A 21,117-nucleotide genomic window follows, 5' to 3' on the forward strand; every position below is an offset into this window, starting at 1 on the left:
TATAACTTTTATAAAAAGTCTTAAAAATTAAAAACATTTAGGCATCATGTAATTTTAAGGTTGAAAGGCCTTGATAAAAATGAAAGCTTGTTTTGCAATGTTTTTTAATTATTTACAAACTTTTGAACAATACACTTCCTTTAATCTAAAAAGATTATAGTTTAAACAAAGCATACTTTTAAGTAAAAATCATACAGTAGTACTAATTAAATAAAGTTTGTTTAATTAATTAACTGCTATTACAACATTAAAAACTCGAAACAGTTAACCATTTATTTCTTATTATCATTATCCAGCTTATCTAATTTTTAGTGCTATGTACAATGTTTTACTAATTTTTCACGTGCTTTTAATGTACTCAATCAGTTGAACCGATTTATAAAGTTGTGCTGTGCTATATAACATTTGTATAAAACTGTATTTATTATAATTACTATTAGTATAATAAATTTACTAACCAGGTTACTATTTCTACTAAGCCAGAAAGAAATCAGCGTTTTACACGACTGTTATTTGATTAAAAAAAGCTCAGTTTTGATATAACTATACATATTTTTAAGTAAGTTTTGAATAAATTTCATAAGTCCATAAGTTTATGAACTGCTTATAAGCTTGCACAAAGCAAAGTAAGATAATAATTTCGTAACAAACTTTTTGGTTATACACTTAAAGTTAGTTTTTTTTACTACAGACATAATTTTATTATTATACAAAAATGCGAGTGAAATTTTATTTATTGAATATTATTCTTGTGATGGTTCTGTTGAATTTAGTTAGTGCTAGACGAAAGAAACAATGCACTGTAAAAGACTTAAAAGGAACCAACAAAAAGAGATTCAGAAACAGACTGCATGCCTGTTTTGTAGTTGACTTTATAAGTAAAAAATGCAGGAGAATTCAAAGGAAAGAAAACTGTAGAAAACTGTTAAAAGGTGAACGTTTAATGAACTAAGATTTGTGTTTTTATATATAAGATAAAACGTTAAAAGACGTTAAATCCTGGAGATCCTGATAAGCTAAGCTTATCGGAATACATACTACAGATGTTCTTGTGTCAAAACTTTATTCCGACTAACGACGTTTCAATGCTCTATAATAAATTTAAGAACAGATATACGGAGTCTATAAAGTATTAACACACATTAGAAAAAAACTTATGTATATTTATGTATAATTTTTATGTGAGTAGTAACTATAAACGGACTTAATGGTTAAAAACACAGTTTGGAATAAAAACATAGAAAAATAAAACTGTCTACAAAAATTACAAATTTAATAAAAGCATATACTAACTTCAAAAAAGCTCTGAGAATAGGCAAGTTTATAAAAATGAAAACAAAATTATTCTCTTTTAAATAATTTGTTTTTATTTGTTTTCATTTAGAAAAAATAATTCTACGGAGGCCGCGTGCCAAGGTTCAGCTTTTAAATCAAACGATCCGGGTTTAATTCCCGGTAAAAAAGAAAGTGTTGTAAAACTCGATAACCGAAAGGTTTTTCGTTCACCAGGCCCTTAGGCCAAACATTTTAAGCGTTTTTTTGTTCAAAAAACAATGTATATGTTATAAGCGATTTCTAGTTAATAATTATTTTTTAAAGATTGTCCTTCACCCGGCTACATAGTGGATGGAACGATAGAAGGTCAGAGCTTTAAACAAGGAGGTGTAATGAAATATTCTTGCGAAAAAGGATACAAATTGAATGGGGAAAGCGGAGCCGTTTGTCTGAAATATGGTTGGTTTTAGTAAATTTTTTTGAAAAGGTTTTGAACAATCACTTAGTCAGAATGCTAAATAATTATTATTTAGAATATGATGTGTATAAATATGTACATAAACATTAAGTTTAAACAATTCAAAAAATTAAACTGTTTTAAAAAAATATAGTTTTTTAACTAAAATATTCAAATACACTGAATTATCGATGAAATTGATAACTTAAATAAAACTCTACTCTTTATTAAGGTAAATGGTCGAATCCCACGCCAACATGTGAAGAGATAAAGTGCAAGGGTATGCCAGTTATACCAGAACATGCAACTGCGAATCTTCGGAATTTAGTTGAGAACAAAGTTGGTAGTGTTGCTACTTACTCTTGTCTTAGTGGGTTTGAAATTAAAGGTGAAACGAACACTGTTGGTGAGTTAAAAAACTAGATGTTCTATTGCTAAGATTAAACTTTGAAAAAATTTAAAGGTTATAAGTGTCTAAGATAGATTAAATACTCTTAAGTTTTTAACATGCATAGGGGTTAAAAAATTATTTAAACTTTGTTTAACCATTTATCAGTTTTTCAAACTTTTGTAAATAGTTTGTTTTTCTGCTAACAATTTATACAGACCCTGTTTGTTACTTTAAACATTATAAAAGTTTTTAAAAGTAACCATACCACATAATGCCTTAAAATAAGTTAAAATAATAATTAAATAATTTAAAAATTGATAGTTCGTAGTAAAGCATTAAAGTTAAAAGGTCAGTTTAGATAAGCATAAGGTATAACAAGTTAGTTTAAAAAAAGAAGACCTTCTCTTATTTTTTCCTCCTTAGCCTTTAGCCTTTGTATGATAATTTAAAGTAAATTAATTTACTTTATTTAAAAAAGATTCATTTAGAAAACATTTTCTATAAATAGTCGTTGTTTTTAATCACGTTTTACAAAATTTAGACGAAAATTAACAACAAAAAAAATAAACGTGTAACCTTAACAATCTCTTATACTTTGATAAAATTATCATTAAAAAAAGAAGAACTTATTATTATATATAATATATCTTTTTACTGTTTATTAAATTAATATATTACACCTTAGAAATGAAGCTTGGAATGTTAACGTTCATAAAAAACGTCTTGATAGTCTCTTTACTGGCAAATAAAAATAGAGTTTTTCTATAATTTGCGAAACAAAACAAGTTGCAACCAACAACTTTATATCTTTAACATAGAAATTAGTTTAATTTTTTTTTTATTGCAAATAGTTCTTGCAATTCTTGTATTAATAAAATAAACAATATCTGTAACATAGTTTGCGGCGAAAGCGGAGAGTGGGTAGGGGAAGTACCTGAGTGCAAACCAATAAGGTGCAGCAGTGAACCAAGCGACATCAAAAACCTGGGATTCATAAGTCTTGAGACTCCGTACGAGCCAATAGTTCACGGGCCGATTCCCTTCCGCTACAAGGATAAACTTAACTTGTTCTGTGAAAGAGGGTTTAAAAGGTTGCAGTTATTATTTGACTGTTTAGTTTTAAGCTGAGTAATATAACAGTTTAGTTTGCATTACATGTGTGTATTGCATGGAGCACTTAAATTTGTCTTGTGCCACTGTTTTAACTAACTTTTTAAATTGTGATAGAAAGTTTGTTTCAAAGTAGTTTAATAGGCTTACAAGTTTCTCAAACTTTTAAAAGTAAATAATGAATAATATGTTAACTATTAAACTTAAATAATTTTAAAAGTTTTATTTTAACAGAGTCGGACCTCAAGTAATTAAATGTCAATCTGATGGCAAATGGTCTGCAATGCCGAAATGTGTTCCAAATCTAGTATAGATACTTTTCTGCGTTTTTCTATTTAATAAACTAACATTTTCGAAATAAAGTATTTAGAGTTCGATCTAAAATAAAAAAGAAGTTTCTTATAATAATTGATGATAAATTTGATGTGATAAAGCACAAATAACAAAAAAATTAAAGTAGAAAATAAAATGAAATTAAAAGATTAGTACCCACACAAAAATCATTGGAATTTTTTATAACTGGCATATAATATTTTAAGGGTTTAGATAAGTATAACGTTATTTTATTTTTGTTTTAGCTTAATATAACAATATTGTTCTAAGCATTACAAAACTAATTTAAAGCAACTATCTCAGATTTACTTATAGTATTTTTAAACATTTTTATAAACATTTTGCTGTTTTAAAATTGAAGTATTTTACTTTTTTGTGAATGTATAATATAACTATTAGAAATAGCTTTAGAAAACACCATTTATTATACGCTTTAGTCTGAACCTATATATATAAGTTCTTATAATCAAATTCTAAAGGAGTACACTTTTATAATAAGGTATGAAATTTGAAATTTTTATTGTAAAACGTTGGTGTAAAAAAGTAAGTTTTGTAATGTTTTGTGATAGTTTAGTATCATAAAATTGTTAAAAAATTATAAGTTTTTCAAATATTTAATTAATTATATGTTTTATTTTACTCTTAAAATTTACTCTTAAAATCTTTAAAATTAGTTTAAATTTTCTAGAAGCCACATTTTGAGAGTTGTTATTTTTATTCTTGAAATAAGCTACAATTATACAAAAAATTATTTGCAAAAAACTAAAAATAAAATATTACAAAATTGTAAACACTTATCTTAGTTAAGTCGAATACTCTGCGGAACTATTAGCTTTGGCGGAAAAATTTCTCATAACAAATGTATATTTTTTCTTATAGGAAATTATAAGTTAATCCATAACGTTAGTGACTTATGGAAATCTAAGTGAGATTTTTTCGAAGATACTTAGACTAGAACTTTCTGATTTATCCGTAACTGTTAAATTTTTCTGAAAGTGACTGCAAAGGGGAAGACATCTTTACTTTAATCTTACTTTAGATATTTGTAATTAAAGTACAAACTTTTTAAAAAGCACAACTTATAAAGAATGTTACTTTCTTTTCTGCTTATAAGTTTTAACGATAGTTGATCTTAAATATTTGATTATCTACTAGATAATACACTTAATTGTCTTTGTGTTTTAAAGCGTTCAATTATAATAAAAAAAAACAATAAACATTATTAATAAAATGAAAAAACGAGGTTATTACTACTGTTGTTTGTTCCTAATATTGTTTACTAAAAACTTAATAAATTGGGGTTTCTTTAAGTTTAAGTTATCGCCCCTTTGGAGTGATTACTAGTAATTTCGCGATATTTTCATTTTAAATATCCGTCAGTGGGCGGTATTAAGAAGGAGCTTGAAATTGAAGTTCTTGCTGTAAGCAAACGTGGGCATTGGGCTTGTAAGCAAACATATTATTAATCAAAAAAAAAAGTGCAGTTACCTTCTGGTTTTATAAATGAATAAAACAATTAAAACCTTCATTTTCAAAGTTTACAGAACAAAACCTAAGATGTTGTTGTTTTATCTTACAACGAATAAAGAAGTTACTTAGTTGTTACGTATGTAAATAAAAACATACAAGATCTTTTTTAGTAGCGTAAAACAATATTGAGCCAACTTTCACCTTACAAGGTAAAAATAACGACAAAATAAAAGTTAGTTAAGTTATCCACAATATTCATAAACTTTAATGATTAAAAAACGTGAACCAGTTTTATATTTAAAAATGTTTTTAATAAAGATTTCCAAAAGTATTTTGTTTAAAAATTCGGTGATTAAAAACATATTTAAATTGATACTCTAATTCCAGCTTACAATTATTAGTTTTTTGATAGCTTAGAAGTATTTTTGAGTTGAATGACTAATCAAGCTCTGTTCAAACAAGGTATTTTAGTTCAGTATTTTTCTAGCGTATTTGTACTATTTTTTCTTTTAAAGATGTTGAGTCTATTAAAAGAATTCTCCTTAAAAGTTTTAGAAAGTTGAAACTTTTTACTATAAAATATAAGATTTAAACTTCATTTAAATTAGGTAAACTTAAAAATAACACTTTGATTTAAAAAATAAAACCTTAATTAGTTTTTTTTCTTTTTGCTAATCTTACTGCTTTGAGTATTTCATATTAAAGTTGGCTTTGAGTTAATATATAAGTCAAACTTGTAGTTAAAATTATTATGTTATATTTGCACATAAAGCTTAATTAGGTTTTATCAGTTGTAGCTTAATAGACAAAGTATTTACTAAAAGCTAAACAGGCTTCAGTTATTAATAACAAATTTTTATAATAATCCAAAAAATAAAATAAAACAAAAATTGTTTCTTTTAGATTCTTTCTTTTTGACTTGCTAGCGTCTTTAAAGCTTGTTTTGATTTAGATAAGTATATCCTGCAAAAATACTTAAATAAATATTTTATTTTCAGTTTAATTTTTATTTGACTTGATATTCATACAATGGAAGTTTGTTTCGGAGTCACTCCAATGGAGACTTTTCCTATTTTCACTCCCAACGAAGAAGATTTTGAAGAGATGCTGGAAATCTTTCGCCAGATGAGGATAACTGAAGACAAACAAATGGAAGTCAGCGAAGATTCTGATGAGGTGAAATCAACTTTGCTGAACAGGAAAGTTTGTATCAAAGTGACGGCATCAGCTAGAAAAAGGTTGAGTGAGTTTTCACGTCTCACTACGTGCAAAAAATACAAAAAAGATTCTGCAAACAAAACGCTTCAAGATGTACGAAACCAAATGATTAGTTTTGCGCCGAGGAAAAAGGTGGTGCGAAAATTGAAGATGTAAGACAAATGACAATTAATTACATTTCTTTAAGTTTTTTGTAAATTATTTTTCGTTGTTATGTTTGTACTTTGTTTTCTCATTTTCAGGTTTTGTGTTCAATTGACAACTTTGTTTATTACTTTAATTATTATTTTTTTAAACGGTCTTTAGCGAAATTCCGTATTTAATATTTAACCTTTAAAAACCTTTTTACATATTTTTCAATAAATGATAAAACGTAAATGCAATATCTTGTATTAGTTTTGATTTATAACTTTATTCGATTAAAAAAAAACAGTTCTATAATAGAAGATCATTGCTAAGATAAAAATTTACAGCCATGAAATTTTAAATCTACTCAACTGATCAGGCATGGTAAAATTTGAAAACCACTATTTACAGCTGTTTTATTGCTATAGTAACCAGAAAGCTAAAGTAACAAAACATAGCTTTTTTTTTCTATATTTTACATTGAATTAATTACATAAGCTGATCTTTATTAATTTGTTGTTATAAACTTACTTAAATTACCTTATTGTTAAATGACTTATGTTTTAATTTACAATGTACTAAAACAATTTTTACACCTTGATTGTAAAAATAAATCAGTTTATTATAATGTTTTTACATATTACCTTCTTATTTTTTTAATCAACAAAAAATGAAGTTCTTCTTAAACTATTTTTGGCTTAAAGTTTCGTAAAAAAATAGAAACATTTTTAAACATTTTTTTTTGTGACTTTACCTTTTATCTAACATTATAATTTATCAACTTTTTTTTTGTATAAATTTTTAATAATGTTGAATACATAAGAATTTCAAGGTATATTAGACTTAAATGTTTTAATATCTTTATTGTTAAATAAAAATTAGAAAAAACATTTTTGGAGAAATAATTTAATGTTTTCCTTACAGTATACAAAAATAAGTTTTGTTTTGTGCATGCTTTGTCCACAAAAAAGAGTTGTAAATTATAGGCTGAAATTTTTTATAAAAAAATAACTATAAAGTATCAAATTGTAGCTATAAAATTAATCACAGGTTTAAATGATAAAACTAAAAATATTTTAGATAAATTAATTTTGATATCTTCAGAATGAAAAAATCTATCTCAAGATTAAAATTAATTATAATATTTTTAAAAATTTATTTACATTTGAGATTAAAAAATCCTACTGACGGGGATTTTTGACAGTGATATATTTAATTTGCGACGCTTGTTACCATGTCTGCATCTGATTATTTTTTTAAAGATTTCAAACTTAATCATTTTTTAACCACAAAGTCTCCAATTTATGCTTTAGTTTTTATTTAGATCTAACATAAAACAAAATTTTAGTTTAGACTAAACTTTTAAAGTATTGAAACAATTAAGTCTCATAAGCATTAATTAAGCAATTCTTAATTTATCAAAAAAACTGCTGTTGAAATCGTATTGTTAAGAGCTATACTTTATTTGGTTGTGGCGATATATAATGTTCAATAAGTAAAAAAACTCCTGACGTTATAAACAGTTATGCGATAAATTTTCAAATATTATACTATGCATCATGTATTATTATATAATAACATTGAATTCTGTTCTGTATTAAATCATTTTACAATTTGAATTGCAGAACAAAATTACTTTCAAATTCTAAGACACTTGTTTTAGAACAAAGTCGATAGTTAGCATAAGCATGTTACAACGAGTTTCTAACAACTTCCAAAACTACTTCAGCTATCTAAATATAATTTTGTGTAACAAAAATACTTAATAAAACGTGCAGGATTCGGTGAGAAAAAGTTGATTTTGATATATTTTTATACTTTCTAATTTTAGAAGTCGTAAAAATGTGCCAACGCGATTGTTTGGTTTTATTTTTTACAACGTTAATTTTGTTGTAAATCGTATTTTTTTAGATAACTTTTTAAGAAACAATTTAAAACATAGTTCTTATAAAATGCATGTGTATTGTGTATGCGTGGAAATAACAAAAGGTTCCTTATGGGAGGCGAAAACTAAAACAGCGAATTAGTAGAAACTATTAAAATCTATCTCCTCTTATTTTGAGATAACTACCTCAATTTTCGGGTAAATGTTCCTTAAAATATTTAGAAAATTTATTCGGAATAACATTTGAAAAAATTAAAAAATGCAATGAGTTTTTTTGTTCATTTTTATACAAAATTGAATTTTTAAATTTCTTTTTAATTTCTTGCAACAGAACTTATAAATATTGCAAGGAACATTTCCTGAGAGTTTTAGGTAGTTATTTCAAAAATCGTAGGAGAATATAGATTTTTAGTAAAATAGTCTATTTTTTGCTGTTTTAGTTTTCGCCTCCCATAAGGAACCTTTTGTTATTTCCACGCATACACAATACACATGCATTTTATAAGAGCTATGTTTTAAATAGTTTCTTAAAAAGTTATCTAAAAAAATACGATTTACAACAAAATTAACGTTGTAAAAAATAAAAGCAGTTAGGGGTGGGCAACGTAAATATTTGACGGACCGGATCCAGAAATATATAGTCCTCAGCGGGCCGGATCATTTCAAGTTAGTGATCTTTTGGATTTAGCTGGATCCTTTTTTCTGGATCCGGATCCCATTTTAAACATATTATCCCCGGATCCGCCTAAATACTAATTTTAGACAAAGATCTAGATCCGAATGTAAGCTAATTTTAAAAAGATTTGAATCCGGTTAGATGCTTATTGATCGGGTTTTTCAGAATTTTGAATCAATATATTAATTACCAAGGTTTTCATGTATGAAATTTTATGTTAAATTTAGTTAAGTATTCATAATTCTATATATTTTATAACTCTGGACTGAACTAATACTAGTAAGTCCTAAAAAAATTATAATTTGGTTACTAAAAGTTACTCGAGCCTAACATTTCAAGCTAAAACATAAAAAAATTGCTAACTATTCGAAATAAATTAATTTTGGAAACCCTTATCTGGAGTTTATATTGGTATATTTGTTCAAAAATTAATAAACAATACAATATTAAACTACTATTGTTTTATTTAATTAAGCTAAAGAACATTCATTACATTTTTTGCATGTATAAAAGAAACAAAACAAAAATAATTCTAATATAATAATAAGTTTTACCATAAAAAGCAAAAAAAAATAAATAAAAGATCTCGATGAAACACTTAAGATTGATTATGTATTAGAGTTGTTTAAATCTAGTTGTATGACAGTTTTGGAAAATCTGCAAGTGCATTGAAATACCGATTTGGTTTTAAGTTAGCGTATCCTTGTTAATGTTTGTGGTCGGAAATGTTTGTTTTCAAATGTATGAAGTATCTAACAACACAGCCAGTTCCAAGGTCATCTTTAGAAGTTGACAAACTTAGGCTCGATCAATTATACATAAAATATATCTAAAATTTTTATAAAAGCAACAAAAATTATATGTTTGGTTTCAAGTTTTCTTATTAACTTATTTAAAAAACAGTTAAGTCTAGATAAAAAATTACTTTGGCTTGAAATTTTAACACGTTTACTTTCAACATATCAAATAGTTATAATCAACCTGCGAAATTTAACTAAGTTCTGTACTTTAAAAATATTATTATCAAACAGTGCACCTAAAATACTTTAATAAGAGTACTTACATAAAATAACGAAATATTGAAACAAAAAGTAAATTAATATGTATTTTTAGCATAACAAATAATTTAGTTTAATAGACTTTTAGATTAAGATTGATTTCGCTAGTGAAAATATTACTAAACGAAAAACTAAAACATAAAACTGTCACATTATACTTTAAATGTTAAGTTTAAAGAATTTAACTAGAATAATTACACTAAAAAGAAGTCAATGAGACATTTATGGATCATAAAAGTTTTTAACAAGTTGTTTAAAATCTGGAAGTTTATTTGAAGTAGATATTCTTAGTAATGACTGCAAATTTGTATCAGTAAGATTTGAACGCAGCTTACTTTTGTTTATATACATGGTTAAGAATGTTTGTTTGCAAAAATATGTAGACCAAAACAGAACAAATAACTTCATTGTCATCTTTTTTAAATTAAGAAATTTTGACTTGTTAAGTAAGTCATAAATCTGTCAATTTTTCAGTTTTGAACTTTTTTTTTGTGTACTGCCACATTGAAGTTCAACAGTTCTGACAATACAACTAAGTACATTAACGGTTTTAAACGTCAACGGTGATGAAATAATGTCGAATTCTTCACTTAATTGTTAAAAGTCTGCAAAACTACGACCAAACTTATTATCAAGTGAAACTATTGTCATCAATTGGTCATCACTAAACTTAACCATATACTTATTCAAAAAGTCCTTAATGAAAAGACAATAGCAGAAAAAATGCAAATTGTAGTCTAAACTTAAAACATTTGACAAAAATTTAAACTTGAGCAGTTTGACTTAAAAAAGTTGTCGATGTTTAAAAAGATTTTTTTTACTATTTTAAACACTTAAAAAACAACTCAATACTTATCTGGAAAAGACCGCAATTTTTTACACGTCTATTTTTTCTGAAAACATTATGGTAGGTATGATCATCAAAGTTACTTCAGCAAACAATTACTTTTGGATAATTTTAGAAAGGATTACTTCAACTGACTTAAAACAGAACAAGGTACTATAACAAAATAGTGTTTTATCACCACAAAATAATAAGCCATTTTAACAAACATTTTCAGGGTCAAAATCTTACAGTTCTGTTTAATGAAATATTTCAAAAAACGTTTAGTACAAGTTTTGTGATAATTAAATTGGCTGGCCGGATTTTATATAAATTTTGAAAATGCTTAGCGGGCCGGATCATCTACTTGCGGGCCGGATCAATGTTGTCCGCGGTCCGGATTCCATTTAAAATTAAAACAGGTTTGGGGGTCCGTCATTTTCGCTCTGCGGGCCGGATCCGGCCCGCGGGCCTTACATTGCCCACCCCTAGTCTACGTCAACAGTGCAATAAATTTTAATCTAATAAATCAATTTAATTGCAATTTTGATTATTTTAATTGTATCCAATGTAAATCAACCTTTCGCTTCCGGCAGCTGTGTATCGAACTGATTGGACCATTCCATTTGGTGGATTTCCACTTGGTGGCGTATTTTGACCAAAGTTTTAATTTTCGACATCGTGTCCATCAATTCACTTTAGTTTTCCTGTGTCTTTATTTGTTAATGGTTTTTATTTGTATTATAAAACTAGTCTTTATGATTGGAAATCTAAAGGTTGTTTAGATTGTTTTATTTTTAACTTAGCTATCATTTTTTTTATGTTGGTTTTTATTTTTTCAAAATTGATTAAAATTAAACTTCTTTGTAGTTTTTATTTAAAACAAAGAAGATAAAAACTTGAAATCTACCAGTAACTAAACATTTTCAAAAGAATAACCAATTATATATGTTTTTAATAAACTTTTCCGGTCACACGAATAAAAAATTGAGAGTTAAAATTACTTACTGCATTTAGATTTAGTTAGGTAATCACGTGAAAAATTAATATTTATAAGAGCATTTTAAACTATTTGTAAGCTCATGTTTTTTACAAGGAAGAACATAAGTATTTTATATGTTTATAAACTTTATTATATATTATAAATTTATGATATGTCACAAATAATAAAAAGTTGGCTAAAAAGTTACTTTGTAAGCTATTACTTAACCAAATATAAATATTGTTTTTTATTAAGTGTCAGTTTATATAGTATTTACTTTTATTATGAGAGTTGCCATTACCGCTAAGTTAACAAAACAATTTAGAATACTTCAAAGTAATTTGTTTAATAATAAAACTCACTTATAAATTGCGAAGGCAAATACTGATAGAAGAAATATAATTCCCAAAGTTATGCCAATGATAATTGGAATTTCCAGTTCTGATGATTTAACTGTAACTATAATAGATTTTTAAAATAAACAATTAATAAATTTTTAAGTTTAAACTTTCGGTTTTTTCTTTACTGTGAATTTAGTTTCCTACTAAAAACTATTTCCCTAGATTAAACTAAAAAAATTAAAACTTTTGTGCAAAAAATTTTTATATGTTATACTGTATATTTTATATAGAATAAGAACTCTATTAACTGCTAAATTAGTAAAACTAACTATAGTTGTTGTTACTTAACTTTAAAAGTACTGTAAATATTATTTTGAAATTTATTAAACTAAATAATATAAAAAAAAAGATTAAATTAAAAAGATAGTGAATAAAAAACTTAAAATTCAAAATGTAATCCTTGATTAAAATTTGCTGCTTTTAGAGTAACTTTTTTTTTAATGTTTTTACGATAAAATTAAGAAATCAAAGCTTTAATACATTGTTATGTACATTTAGAGTTTTTAATACGTGAGAACAGCAGTGAAATTATTTTTATATAATTGACCGACCGGGATCTGGTTCTTTCAAGCTTCGTCATTCGTGCTTCAACGGGAATAGAAAGCCGAACGCTTCGTAATGCCTCCTCTCACAAATATGGGTGTCATGGGGACAATCTTGGCATAGACTGTCTGTTAAAAAATATTTTAAATTAAAATCACGTGTTTATACTGACTTACATTAAAATAATTTGAGTTACTATTACTATGTCAATAGACTTATTTTCATTTTAATTTCTAAAACAAGTTTATATCGGTAAAATGGTATAACGTTTTTTATGGTTGAAACCTTTAAAGTTTTAATATTAATTTATTTTTTGATTTAATTATTAAAAATTAATACTGTTAAGATATTTTAAATCTTATATTATATAGTTATTTGTCTTAACTAAAAAAGAATGCTCAATTTACTGGGATGTAAAGAGCTTATTTAAATAGACTTATGCAAATTATATATTTTATTCGCGACCGGTTTCGGTGGCAAAAAATTGCGACTTTTTCAAGCAAAAATAAAATGTAACAATGTTAGTTGTTAAGATTGTTATATGCAGTTTAATACTTTATTTTTGCTTGAAAAGGTCGCAATTTTTTGCCACCGAAACAGGTCGCGAATAAAATATATAATTTGCATAAATCTATTTAAATTCTTTATTAGTTGTTAAACAACAGTAAGCTATATTAGTTAGAAAAGTCCATTTTTCTACAAAAGCAGGAAAAAGCAATTATGGGTAACTCACTTGGCGCGGGCACTTTTTCAATATTGCTGCATTGGTAACTGCTTAAGTATTTACCTGCATCGTTTAAATGGCGGTTAAACAGACAAAGATCAGTTCCATTGCACTTTTTGCAATTACCTATAAAAAATTGCAAAGTTAAATGTGAGCTGATACTGTATTTATTAAATCATGTAATTTTATTTTCGATCTAATAAAAATTTTAATGTTTAGTTGCTTGATATTGGTTTGTTTTTAATTAGTACAGCAAAACAAATATACACTATGACCACTTTGTGACCCGGTTAACAAGTCGTGTATAAAACGTTATTACGTTTTTTTCATATATGTGATAATTCTAGTTGTTTAACTATTAAGTATTGAAAAAATTTGTAACAACTTAAGCTTTTTTATAAAAACTTTTCCACTGTTTGCCATTTATGATTTAAAAGAGTACAGTAGTCTCTTGCGAATGTACGCGCTTGTTTGGTTACGCATTTTATAATTCTTAGTAAATACAAAAAAAAAATAGTTTTTAAGTTCTAAGTAAAAATATCCATTTTTATTTAAAATAAATATAAATAAGATCATTTTTTGGAATAACGTAATAAATTCTTAAAATGTTTCATTTTTATATTTATACAATAGGATTCTTTTAATCAAATGCATTTTCAGAAAACAACCAATATATGAGGCATATTAGCTACCTCTTGTTAAATATACTTGTTTAATTTTTGCTGTGGACATAATGTAGAGGTTGCTGTATGAGAATAGAATACGTCACTGGCAACTTTTGTTAATTAAAAAAATTTAGTACTGTTAAAACAAGCATATTGAGACGATATTTAAGCATCTGACCTGCAATAAAAAATTATAAGCCATACTAACCGTTTGGAACGACAGAAACTTTAGAGCAAGTGAAACCCGTTGTGTCGTCATAAGTTGTACAAACCTCGTCCGATCGACAACCTTCACACTTGTCTTCATGTATATCTAAAAAATATAATAATAGTTGCTTTGTTATTATGTATAAACATTTGTATTTTATTGTTAAACCCGATATTACCCAACATACGAGTTTGGGATGATTGAATAAATGATGTTTTAAGTTTTAAACGTAATAATATTAATGTGGTATTTAAACTACTTAAATATATTGATTATGAGTCATTTATGTCATAAAAGCACTAATTTTAAGGTGGCTTGGCGTTTAGCCAACAGATCCTTCGCTCTACTGAGCACAAAAGATAGCTTTTTTTAATGAAGTAAAATTATTCAACCCTATAAATTGATGCTAACAGCTAAACAGTAAAACACAACATACATTTTCTGAGTGAAACAATAAAAGCTTATAATATTTGGAGTTATAAACAGTAGTAATGGTGACACAGTTAACAGCACAAAGATGAATAAAATTGATGTTAGCCTAATCTAAGAATGTGATAATAGTGTGAATATTATATTATTTTAAGTACATTTGTTTAGTTGAAGTTTTCATTATTTATAAATATATTTAGTTAATATGTATCCCAGTTTATATATAGTTAATAAATTTAGTTAATATATAACATTTAAAAGCTTAAGGTTTACACCATAAAAGTTTTTTGGTTATGGTTATCTTTAGGTGAGCACCAATATCAAGCTGAAATTATAATACATTTGATGTATTATTTGGTCATTATTTCTGGCTAAAAATATATCTTTTATAAATAAATAAATAAAATTAAACTTATAAATCATAAACTAATTAACTTCAGTATTTAATTGCTTTTATTTTACAATATAAAGTGATTATATCAATACAGTAATTTATGTTGATTATGATACTGTAAAATAATATTGATTAGATGTTTTAGTTTATAATATATTAATTTAGTTCTTTCTTTGTATTTATATAGCTTGTTTAAAACAAAGTATCGTTTATTTTGTCTGAAATAATGATCAAATAATACATCAAATAGATTATACTTTCAGTTTGATATTGGTGCTCACCTAAAGTTAACCATAACCAGCAGGGTTGCCACTCGGTCAGGAAATCAGGAAAAGTCAGGAAAAATTTAAAAAAATGACAAAAGTCAGAAAAAGTCAGGAATAAATGGGGGGTTTTGAAAAAAAGGCAGAAAAAGTTAGGAAATTTGATAAAAAAAAAAAAAGATTTTGTCATTTTAAATTTACAAAACTCTTTGTTTTCCAAAGCCTTCAAATGGTAAAAATTAATTAAAAGTCTAAAACTACTTCTTCAATAACCATAAGTTTTTAGTATATTTATCATTTATCATCATAATGAATCTAACATTTTTTTTACTCAGTTTACTTTATTATAACTATTGCATTGTTTTTTATTTTCCGTATAGTTAGTATATTTCAAATAAACGTTAATAAATAAATCGCTATGGTTATGCAATTTAATCATTATGATTATAACTACCAAACATACGGATTATAATAAGTTTTTTTTTGGAAACTTTATTTGTTATCATATTTTTTACCATTTTGAGTCAAATAAAAAGTATAAAATATTAAACAATATTCTATATTTAATACAATAGTTTGCATGGTAGTAGCAAAACACTTAAAAAAAAATTTACAAAATAAATTTCGATGAATATTTGAGAATTTATTTTTTATAATTAAATACTTTTTGTTTTAAAGTACTTTTGTAAGTATAAGATTAAGAACTATTTTGAGTATTAGTCCGTTTTAATTTAACAAAATAGATCATCTGCTTATAAAAAACGTTAGCAAAAAATAATTGAACTTAAACTTAAACTTGTGGATTACACGATTAAAATTTAAACAACTGTTTAAACATTTTACAGTAAATAAACCAAAATTAAGTTACGTTTAGAACATTGTCTTGCTGTTACTAGCTACCATTCAAGCTAGAAAGATTTTAAAACAATTTTACAGCTAAATACTTGGAAATAAATACTTTCTCGTTAAACTTACTTTTAATAAACATCATAAGTGTTTCTATGGTTTTTAGTTATTTTACATTTAAATTAGAAAAATAATATTCCTAACATTTATTTGCATTAGTTTAAGTATAACAAAAGGTTTCGGAAGTTTTTTAGAAACTAAAAGAGCTTATAAACCAAACTTAATTAACAAATTTTGTTAAAAAGCTCTACAGTTATTTTTGTTTAACTTTTTTATTAAGTAGTACTTTTTTAATTACAACTTTTATAAGTTGGTGTTTAAATACTTTAACTGAAAGCTAAAAACCTTACTTTAATATTATAAAAGCTTATTCGAAAGTTGTACAAGAATTCTCAAACAAAACTAGACAAAAACGTTTTTAAATTACAGTACAAATTAGTTTTTTTTTAACTAAATGTTTTACTATTTAATAAACCAACACAACTTATGAAGTAATACTTATGAAGTTCTACAACGTTTATTTAAAAATTTAAGTAGCTACTAATTGTATACTTTTTAAAAATAAAAGATTACATTTACAATGAAACTTTAAATATAGTACTTTAAGTTTAGACTTTATTATGATAAAAATAAATAACGTTAAATTAATAAAACAACGTATTTTATTTACAAAAAATTTAGCTAAGACGGATTATTATAAAGATTATATTAAGAAACAAATACATACATTTAAGAGAATAACAAGATAAAAAACTGCAGATTTTAAATTTACCGTACAAGTTGTAAAAAAAAGACATATTTTTTTAAACAGTGTTTCAGTGTTTCCCAACAACTTATCGTGCTTTACAAAGTTTATTAAAACAAATTTTAGTAGCGAATAAATTAATAGCTTATTAAAAAAGAAAAAAAAAAGAATACATTTACATTTACTTTCAAACTTTAATAAAAGTTGTACAATCAATTTTGAAAAAATAGACAAAAAAAAACGTTAAACTAGTATGTCAACCTACTGTTAATTACAAATAATTTAACTAAGAGGGACTAATTACGAAAATAATTAAAAACAAATAAGGATATTTAAGAGCTTAACGAGATACAAAACTGCAGCAACTTAAAAGTAAAAATTAGCATTCTTTTAAACTTTTTCAAGCCGAAATTCTTGCCGAATTGTTTTGTTGATCTAAAGATTCATTCCGAATCTTCTTTACCATTCTTGGTGCCTTCAATCAAAAAGTTTTTAAAGTTAATTGTTTCAAAATATACATTTGTATAAAATGCATAAATAAAATATAAATATAATAAATATTAACAAGACAAAATTCTTATGTCTTATAAAAACTGTACAAAATTTTAGATATTGTTTTAGTTTTTCAAACTGTTTTATGTTATATACAAACACACTTATGCACTATTAGTAAATATAGAGTAGTTATTAAATAAAAATACAAAATGTATGCAGTTATACAATAGTTATTAATAAAGTAGAAACTGTATTAAATAAACTTGTCAATGACATCATCGAGTTCTTCGATCAAATTTTCCGATCTCAAAGCAGGAACTGGATATTGCGTCTCAGGTGTTTTTTCATCGGAACTTTTTGTTTCTTTCACAGAAACTATCACAGCTTCATTCTCGGTTAATTTCACCGAAACTTCATTCACGGTAGCAAGGTTGCTCTCGATAGAAAGTCTTGGTTTTCTCACGGGAACTTTTGTGGAAGCTTCTTGAAATCTAGAAACATTTTCGATGGAACGTCTTGGCATTTTCACAGGAAACGTTTTAGGAGTGTTGCGAGCACTGTTCATAATATTTTCGATGGAACGTCTTGGCATTTTCACAGGAACGTCACATGAGACTTCTTTGAAGGAACTTGAGTCTAAAGAGTGTTTGAAATGTTTGTTTCTAGTTACTTTCGGAGGAACTTTACTTTCAGTTGTTATGTTGTTTTCTGAAAATTTTCTTGGATTTTTCATAGGAACACCTACATACACTTCTTTGAAGGAATTGGATTTAATGGGTGGGTTCACATGAACTTTTTCATTTGATACAGGTGAATTTGACTGTCCATAAGAGTTTTCACAGGAGTCGGTGGAATGTTTCACAGGAACTTCATTTAGTAAAGACACTATTGGCTGTGGTGAAATTTTCACAGGAGAAATTTTATTGAGCGAACCATTGTTTTCATCAGTGGATCGTTTCAAAAAGGTTTCTAAAGAAGATTCAACCTTATTTTGTGCATCTGTCAAATTCGTATCAGAAGTTAGTGATGTGGGACCAATGATATATGAACTAGCTGAGATTCTCTTCACTACATATGTATTGCTGTCTATTTCTCTATCATTGTTAACAATGTATGAGTTTGTTTTTTCACCATTACTGCTAGATCTTAGGCGTTCTGGAAGTCCAGGGTTCCTGCCGACAGGATTTACCGGAAACATATCGAATCCGTACTGGGTTGTATCAATTTTCAGCGGCGAGTGAAGTCGTAAACCATCGTTTTGTTCCTGTGAAGTTTAATTTATTTTGTAAGTTTGTTCCTGTGAAGTTTTATTTATTTGCAAGTTGTGAGCATACAGGCATAGTATACAAATTTATTTACAAATACTTAAACCAATAAAATATAAATTTCAAGTTATAATATAAAATTATGAAAATATCTTAGTTAAAGCCTGCTTCTACTTAAAACTATGTACATTTTGAAACTTATAATTAGTCTGTTATAATAACTCGAATTTCCCAAAAAGGGTTGTTTTGCATTTTTGAACAAAAAGTATTGGTTTAAAATTTATATCAAAACTTGCAATAACTATTTCAGCAAGAACCTAGTATTAGAACTACAGTACTAGACTAATTATAAAAATTATTTAAATGCTTTGTGCGCAAATAATCGTCTTACGGAGTTTCGCTTCTTTTAAACATCTCTTCTACAGAATTAAACTTCAGAAAGATATAAAAAATAATATATGAGCATAGAAACGTTGTAAGTCAATAAAAAAATTGGTTAAAAAAACAGTTGTTTCGACTACCAAATGAGCAATGGTTATTTGGACATCATAGATCATTATTATTCGACATTTTACTTTATATAGAACAAGTTATAAATTTTATCACACCCAAGTTTGCGTATTTGTTAAACTTAATGTATATTTTAAATTCAGACTTTTTACTTGAGTAAAAATTAAAACTCGTAAACATTATATAACACTTTAAAAAGATTCAAATTATTTTTAGTTTTCATATAAAGTATAGCGACAACCGCATTTACTTTCAAGATGAAAAATACTAACAACAAAAGCAGAATCGTGAGAACTCGAATCACAAAAACTACTATGAGAAGACTTTCTACCACTTGGTGGCGCTACTTGCCCATTAGATGGCGCTATTTGTTCATTAGCTGTCTCGTTTTCTAGTCTCACATCTGGTAAACTCCCTGAAATTGACGTAACTTCTTTGTTCATATCATAAAAACCCCCCGAATAAGACCACTCCGTCTTTACCCATTTTTCTTTCTTGTAATTACTGGAAATAGGTTGTTGTTAAACAAACATATACAACTAAAAAGTTTCGTAAGATTTTTAAATCTTTAAAGCTAAAAGCCAAATGACTTTCTAACTAGCTTTTGTGAAACTATAAACTTTTTATCGTAAATGAGTAAGTCATTTTTAATCCAAAAACATTGAAATTAAAATATTCGAGATTCAAATTTTCTTAAATATATTTTTACATATACAACTACTAAAATCGTTCACGTAAACCCTTGCCTGAAACAATTAAACTTTAATTTTAAATATTGCAACTAACTAACTTGTATTTTTTGCAGCAAGTGTAACATGCAATTACAATTAGAGTGACAATTAGAACACTAGAAACTATCGATCCAATCACAAAAACACGAATTGTCTTATCAATTTCATCTGTGAAAGATGAAGTTGGAGTATTAGGTGCAACTGTTTCAGTAGTACTAGGTATTTTTTCATAACATTTGTATTCTTTATTGATTTGTTTATCAAGAACATTATAAGTTATTCTGAAACAGTCGTGAGTGGAGGATGGGCATTCCGTGCAATTTCCGTCTGTTTAAAAAAAATTGTAAAGTTTAAAAATAAAAATATAGATTTACTAGTGGTAGTTAAAACACCAAATACTCCAGCTAATAAAGTAATTAAATTGTTTTAGCAATTACTAGAGTAAGTTTATAGCTTGGCAAAAATTTACAATTTCTTTATTTTTTACATTCAGCAATCTAACTTTAAAAAAAAAACTTTTTGCTTATACTAGTGTTTGTGATAAACTCTTTTTCAATTTCCGAAATGTAAAATAATTAAAAAATCTTTTTTGAAAACGCTTCTGCATTAAAAAAAAACAAATTGTCAGACAAATCCTAAAGTTGAAGCAAAAACAGCGATAAATAATAAAATACTCGTGCTCATTAGAAAAATTCCTGATTCAATGTAAAAGAACACTTTTTCAAAAATATACAAATAAGTAACAATTAACAATTAGCTTTATCTTTTTGCAAGCTAGTACAGTAGTATTCTTCAGTCCAGTCATTGTTGTTTCTATGTGATATTTGAATGCATGTCTCATTAGTAGAACTACATTTCTCACACTCTTCATGCTCTGTGCAACAATAATAAAGTTAAAATGGTTTATGAATTCTACTATACGATAAACAATAATTAAGATAAAAATTTACAAATTTAATAGAAAAATGTTATGCAAACTAAAATAAACATTTTGTTTGTCTTTAGCTAAACTGTAAAGTACAGTAACCTCTCGG

The 21,117-nt window shown here is 26.0% G+C and overlaps 1 protein-coding gene across 1 annotated transcript; it reads left to right on the forward strand.

The window, feature by feature from the left end:
• The first annotated feature begins 795 nt into the window (after nucleotides 1-795).
• On the forward strand, nucleotides 796-3,546 carry LOC145841194 (beta-2-glycoprotein 1-like). The gene is made up of 5 exons (XM_082948564.1): nucleotides 796-802; nucleotides 1,600-1,734; nucleotides 1,965-2,138; nucleotides 3,022-3,214; nucleotides 3,468-3,546. Exons 1-5 carry the CDS (start codon nucleotides 796-798, stop codon nucleotides 3,544-3,546), a joined length of 588 nt encoding a protein of 195 aa, XP_082804690.1.
• The last annotated feature ends 17,571 nt before the right edge of the window (nucleotides 3,547-21,117 follow it).

Source organism: Thalia democratica, chromosome 7 (assembly GCF_965202585.1).
Source record: "Thalia democratica chromosome 7, ktThaDemo2.hap1.1, whole genome shotgun sequence".
Classification (NCBI taxonomy): Eukaryota; Metazoa; Chordata; class Thaliacea; order Salpida; family Salpidae; genus Thalia; species Thalia democratica.